Source organism: Lepeophtheirus salmonis, chromosome Z (assembly GCF_016086655.4).
Source record: "Lepeophtheirus salmonis chromosome Z, UVic_Lsal_1.4, whole genome shotgun sequence".
Classification (NCBI taxonomy): Eukaryota; Metazoa; Arthropoda; class Copepoda; order Siphonostomatoida; family Caligidae; genus Lepeophtheirus; species Lepeophtheirus salmonis.
Window position 1 is genome coordinate 20,380,411 of NC_092584.1, and position 6,931 is coordinate 20,387,341.

The following is a 6,931-nucleotide window of genomic DNA, read 5'->3' on the forward strand; positions in this document are numbered from 1 at the left end:
TAAAAATAAAGTCGAATCCGAATAAGGACAAAGTTATCATAATAAAAAAAATATATACCAAAAAAATGGAATGTTACTCAAGGGAATTGCTACAAGACGTTTAAAGTCCTCTAATACTTCACTACACATTGTGTATCAACTGTCAGTTAATCACCAATTATTCACATTTAACTAAATGAAGTGGATCGTTGCTAACTTTATCAGGCGGAGAGAGAGATTAATCTTACATGAAACTAACAGAGATTTTGGGGCTCACATTGATAACTGGACAACACATTCGAAGATAGATCCTGAAATATACAGCAACAACGTTTAGATTTCAATCTTTGAAAAGGATTTTATTGAGGTTGAAAACATCATTTTTAACAGGGATCACAATATATACCGGCCATGATTTTATAGGAACGTTATGGACGCAGCGGAAGTAAAAAAGAAGAATATGAGTCTATTGGGAGAGGGACTGAGGTCCAAATATATTTTAAGATTATGAGAAGGATATAAATGGATATCAGAGTACACTTGGTAATGAAATTATTAATGGACCTGTGGGTATCAGGCATGATTGATTAATTAAATGTTATCGTCACTCACTCAAGCCTGTGGAGTGGGATGATTTTTTTTTGTGTGACTGAGACTAGAACTATGGGAATTATTCGACTCTGACTCCAACTCTGAACCTTTATTTAGGCCCTCCAACTCCATCTATTTAGAATGATCCTATATTCTATATGTTTGATAATGTTTACCTCATTTTGAGTTCTAAAAGTGTTGCCATTAATCGATTTGTACACATCGCACCTTTTTAAAATTCTAGACTGACACGGATCATTCAACAACACTTTAAACACTCCAGCTTAATTATTTGCGTCCTAGGGGAGGGAGGAGAGGCACGTTGGAATACAAAAATGGCTTTTTGGAGTTCGTATTTGTAGGATATCTCAAGGATTATCTATATTTTTTCTTATAGGTACATCTTGTAAGCTACATTTGATGATCGCACTTTCATAGACATGGGTTTTAGGGTTGACAATATATTGATTTCTGAACTTGTTCTGGATTTGTAGTGCCTACACTTTACACATGTGTGAACTTGATTAATATTGGGTCTAAATAATTTTGGAATTAATTTGATTTGGTAAAATTAGAACTTATAAGATAGTTATTTATATAAATGTTTTATACAGTAACCATCCTATCCGAATTTGCCTATATTGACTCTTTCTATGAATAATATTACAGCGTTAAAATGCACCCCATAAATAGTTGGTCACATTCTTCCCCTCCTTTCTTAATTGCTCTACCTTATCAGTAACACATCTAAAGGAAAATGAAAGTGCGTCATCCATGTTGGACAATTACAATTTATCGCATATTTACGTCCGAATATGCCCGAATTATTATTATTTGTTTATATGCAGGAAACAATGAAAGACAGACAGTACAAATATTCTTATACCTATGTATTAGTTGTGTACTGGGTGAGACATAAGTTTGTGAAGGTATTTTTAGTTTATAAATTCCATACAATTGTATTCATTAATATAAACTCATATGAAAATATAACATTCTAATTAATTTGCTTATCACCAGTCCTGCACACTTTTTGCAGGGTGAAAGGGTCTTTTCTACTGGTTTATGGGGCATCACCAAGTGATACCTAGAACCAGAAAGGATTGTTGAGGTCTTCCATGATCTTCACACCCTCCTCAATGAAAATGAATGGCATTTCCGTCCCTTCTGATATAGTACCGGCCCGGAACAATGGGGACAATGGGAGGCTTATGGTACCTGGTGGTAGTCTTAAAGGATGCTATATATGGTATTGCCCAAAACATGGTCATTTTGGTGTTGCAGTTGTCCTCAACGGTGAACAACTTTGTCTGTGTAGCCTCTGTCCATGTGCCTCTTCGTTTCCGCCTTGTAATCTGGGCAAAGGGTGGCTATTTGAAATAAATGTTTAGTCCAATTTATAAATTTATATTGTATAACTTCCCATACGTATACTCCACCCTGTATATTCACAAGAAATGGTCAAGAATGTGTGATTGCGTCATGGTCAATTTAGTTTTAAGCACCATCAAACAAGAAATAGTATGAAGGAATTAATTTGGAGAAACTAAAGGATGGAAGAAGTTGTTCAAAGAGTTTTCCCCCTTTTACCTATACTAACAAATATATTTGTGACATTACCTAATATGGAAATACAATGAGTTCACACGTAATGAGAGAAACTAAGAGTAGACATGAAGACAAAAAAAATCGTATTTCTTTGCCAAATAACAAATACATAATCATTGGCAACATGACCTCAAAAATAGACTCTGTCATATTTGAAGAAAAGTAAGTCAAAGGAATAGAAAGAACGGGAAAAGTAGTTGTGGTGATGGTGCAAGTGTAGGTAAAATAACCCTTATTTACACCCACGATGACACGCCCCTTGAAACTTTCTTAGGTTATGTCAAAGCACACGCATTTATTAATAATTTTTACTACAATTTTTTTTCAAATAAATAGGAGGCAAATCTTTGATAAGTCAGTCAGTTCACTACTCCAATAACTACAGCAAAGTTCAATCCTTTTAAGAACTTTTGGGTGTATTATCCTTTCATTTGTTTTGTATCTAAACATCCTTAAAACAAGTCAAGTAAATATAATTATTTAATAATGTTGTAATCAATTGTAGAAAATCAAAGATTTGCAAACACCACAAATCGAAAAAGAATATATTTCAATTATTAGTTCCTTCTGAACTCTTATTTGTAAAAGCTTACACATCCATCAAAAGAGTTTAAGTGGCAATATTTTCCTAACAAAGCTTTTATATATAAAAATCACAAATCTTTTACTGATTTTTTCAACTTTTTTTTTCCTCTACATTTTTCCTTCATTGATTCAGATTTCATCATGTGTGACGACGAAGTTGCTGCTTTGGTTGTAGACAATGGTTCCGGTATGTGCAAAGCCGGTTTCGCTGGCGATGACGCTCCACGAGCCGTCTTCCCCTCCATTGTTGGACGGCCCCGCCATCAAGGTGTCATGGTCGGTATGGGCCAAAAAGATGCCTATGTTGGAGATGAAGCTCAATCCAAGAGAGGTATCCTCACCTTGAAGTACCCAGTTGAACACGGTATCATCACCAACTGGGATGACATGGAAAAGATCTGGCATCACACCTTCTACAACGAACTCCGCGTTGCCCCAGAGGAACAACCCGTTCTCCTTACAGAAGCTCCTCTTAACCCTAAGGCCAACAGAGAAAAGATGACTCAAATCATGTTTGAGACCTTCAACATGCCTGCCATGTATGTTGCCATCCAAGCTGTCCTCTCCCTTTATGCCTCTGGTCGTACCACTGGTATTGTCATGGACTCTGGAGATGGTGTTTCCCACTGTGTTCCCATCTATGAAGGTTATGCTCTTCCCCATGCTATCCTCCGTTTGGACTTGGCTGGGCGTGAATTGACCAACTACTTGATGAAGATCCTCACAGAAAGAGGTTACTCCTTCACAACCACTGCTGAGCGTGAAATCGTTCGTGACGTCAAGGAGAAACTTTGCTATGTCGCTCTTGACTTCGAGCAAGAAATGGCAACCGCTGCTGCTTCCACCTCCTTGGAAAAATCCTACGAATTGCCTGATGGTCAAGTCATCACTATTGGTAATGAACGTTTTCGTGCCCCTGAAGCCCTCTTCCAACCTTCCTTCTTGGGTATGGAATCCTGTGGTGTTCATGAAACTGTCTACAACTCCATCATGAAGTGTGATGTTGACATCAGAAAGGACTTGTATGCCAACACTGTCATGTCTGGTGGGACCACCATGTACCCTGGTAAGATGACCTATAAGTGTATAGACATATAAACCATACTAAATCATATCTCTTTTAATATTTAGGTATTGCTGATCGTATGCAAAAGGAAGTTACTGCCCTAGCCCCATCCACCATCAAGATCAAAATCATTGCTCCACCAGAGAGAAAGTACTCCGTCTGGATTGGAGGATCCATCTTGGCTTCCCTCTCCACCTTTCAACAGATGTGGATTTCCAAGCAAGAATACGATGAATGTGGCCCAGCCATCGTTCACAGAAAATGCTTCTAATTTACTCATCAATCTATAAAAATATTGAAGATGTATTTTATTTTGATCCGGATTTTATAACGAATCTTTCTAAAGCTTAAATCAAACATAAAAATAATATCAATAGAATAAAAGCATATTATAACCGTAGAAAATTAAATGTCATTTTCTTTCTTACACTTTGCACACCCTTCTGGATATTGTCATTCAAAACAAAACTCAGAAAAAGCTTTGTTTACATGCATACATACAATACTTAAGTGTACAATACACTTTTGGAATATTGAATTTGACTCCTTTTTCAATAGGGAAGTATCCAAAAAATATAAATGATTCCGTATATATATATTTTATAATCTGAGATACATTTTTCTATTATAAAAAATAGTTTTTTTACCTTCTTATCACAAAATTTAGAATCAAATTCTTTGAATTTTTTATCAATGTTATTTGAACATTTTTTGTTGTCAAGTAAATCATAACAAAGAGGAACAACTCCTCTTTATAAAATAATATATTATTTATCATTTGACACATATCTAATTGAGTTTACAAAAATATATTTGACACGTGAATATATTCTGTTTTGTACTATGAAAGGTTATTGAACAGTAGTATTTTAGGTCGACTTTAAAAATAATGCAAATGTTTTCTATCATCAGTTTTGTCTTTTTCATATTAGTTTTAAGCAGCAGTTATTCAGTATAATTGTTTTATATGAAATGTATTTTGATTTTGAGAAAATTTGATTGACGAAACCATTGAAAATGTATACTAGAGTTGTATTCGAGTTCTCCTTTTCCAACTGAAAACCAAGTGCAAAAATATATTTGATATTTAACTTTGATTGCAACCGATTTACAAAATAACCCACGGATATTTCCTTTATTACTTCTTAGTTAAACTAGTCAACAACAATTTTATATACTTTTGTCGAGTACCCTTGGGGTTTCTTTAGACTTGAATTTGTTTCTCTTAATGTGGAGAGGGAAAAGGTTAATACCTTAAAATCAACTATTTTTTTTGGGTTGCCGACAAAGCAAAGAGTAAAAAGCTCTGAAAATCGGGGAATACATACATTTCACTCTTTGGAACGGCAAAGTTCTTATTGGTAATAAGTTTAAATGTAGAGTTTCAATTCATAGATAAATCTTGAGATGAATAATATTATTCTCTGAACAAAAAAAATACCAAGGATTTGTGATTATTCCTGGGATTATGTTAGTACGATTGTCAAATACAAACTGGCAGATTCATCAAGATACATGACTAGTTTATAATAAATTGTTCAGAGTTATGAAAACTTTCGGTGAGGGAGACCAATGGATTGATTACCATGTTTTGAAATATTTAGTAAATTGATTAATTTACTTAATATTGTTCTATTTTTATTGAAATGTTTGATTGTTTTAGGTTCTTGTCTAGGAAGTCTCATTATAACCTAAATGCTTATTCCTGATAGTGTAAAGCAATTGATCCTAGGAATTTATGTTATATTAATTTCGTGTTTTGTATATATCAGTATATACTCGCGGTGTGATTTGAATAACTATCAAAAATAAAAAAGTCAGGTCCCAAAATACTTCAATTTTCAAGTTCAAGTCAAGCCTTTATTCCATGGTTATTGCTCTAACATTACAGTTTTGCATTTTATGAAGCTAGGGGTTTGATAAGTATAATTAAAGATCTGCATTTCAAATCCTGCAATGAACTTTGTGAAAGTGAATTGTCAGGATATCATAACCTATCTTTAAAATACAATATGGACAAGATCTGGATTCGCTATGAAAATAGGAGGACCCTTTATTTTTGATATAATTATTTGTTCAGAGAAATAAAACATCACATCCTTTTTTAAACCTATACTCTAGTCGGCACTTCAATTATTTCTACTCGTTTTCCATCTCAGCACGCCCAAGATAGTGTGCACGTTCTTATACATACCATGAGTGGCCTATTGCAAAACGAATAACTTTTAAGAATATCATTATCCCATCTATCATATTAAAACATGTGAAGTGTCTAAAACACTATAGTTCAAGTAGATTTCATATTGTTACGAATCTTGTAATATTTGCATTTAAAAAAAAAATTAGTGATTATCAATAAAAAAATATACTCATAATATTCATGGGATGGCATTAAAAGTCAATCACATGCTATAATTAGGCGCAGGTGAAACGAAGGGAATGAAAGAGGAGTTTCAAATAATCAAATTACTTCATTATGGTCAAAGATTGCTCATTATATTATTGTATGTACAGTATGGTAAATACATGAAATTTGAGGAGCTTCTGCTTAAAAATTAATTATTTACAGTATTTATTGATAAAATAGCAAAGCATTATCCGCAAATAGATTGTACTTATCAAAGAAGCCTAATTCTTTGCTGACGCATAGGCAACAAGAACTTACATATTCTGATTCTCCGTCTCTCATGAAGATATGAATGTATAAGTTATGTCTTCTTACATAGAAGTTTTCTTCTCAAGAATTAAATAATAAGGATAACAGCTTTGGAAAATGTAAAACTTTCTTCAGATTCCCACCTATAAAAGCTGCAATCACTTTCTATGACATATTTTATACTCCTCTGTCCATAGGTAAATATAAGAAATAGGGAAATGTGCGAAATTCAAGTAAGTAATTCTTAATTTTCAGCTTCTAATTATAATAATAGAAGCCGGCATTTCCGGAAATGAAATTTAGGTATAATCTCGTGAATGTTTCAATGTATATATGTCGTGTAGAAGTTATAACTAGTAAAAGTGAATTGTACAAGTACCAAAAAAAAAATAAAAAAATAAAGAAGAGATCCATGATTCTTAATGATGATCAATTTAGAGTATATA

The 6,931-nt window shown here is 33.6% G+C and overlaps 1 protein-coding gene across 1 annotated transcript; it reads left to right on the forward strand.

The window, feature by feature from the left end:
• Window positions 1–2,508: 2,508 nt before the first annotated feature.
• LOC121130082 (actin, muscle) lies at window positions 2,509–4,234 on the forward strand. The gene is made up of 3 exons (XM_040725786.2): window positions 2,509–2,644; window positions 2,897–3,829; window positions 3,895–4,234. The coding sequence occupies exons 2-3, from the start codon at window positions 2,905–2,907 to the stop codon at window positions 4,098–4,100; spliced, it is 1,131 nt and encodes a 376-aa protein (XP_040581720.1). The 5' UTR covers window positions 2,509–2,644; window positions 2,897–2,904; the 3' UTR covers window positions 4,101–4,234.
• Window positions 4,235–6,931: the final 2,697 nt, after the last annotated feature.

What these genes read in the sequence shown, in the direction of transcription:
- LOC121130082 (XM_040725786.2), top strand. Translation starts at nt 2,905, where the DNA reads ATGTGTGACGACGAAGTTGCTGCTTTGGTTGTAGACAATGGTTCCGGT. An exon ending in TGGGACCACCATGTACCCTG is followed by an intron (nt 3,830 to 3,894) that starts GTAAGATGACCT and finishes TTTAATATTTAG; the next exon opens with GTATTGCTGATCGTATGCAA.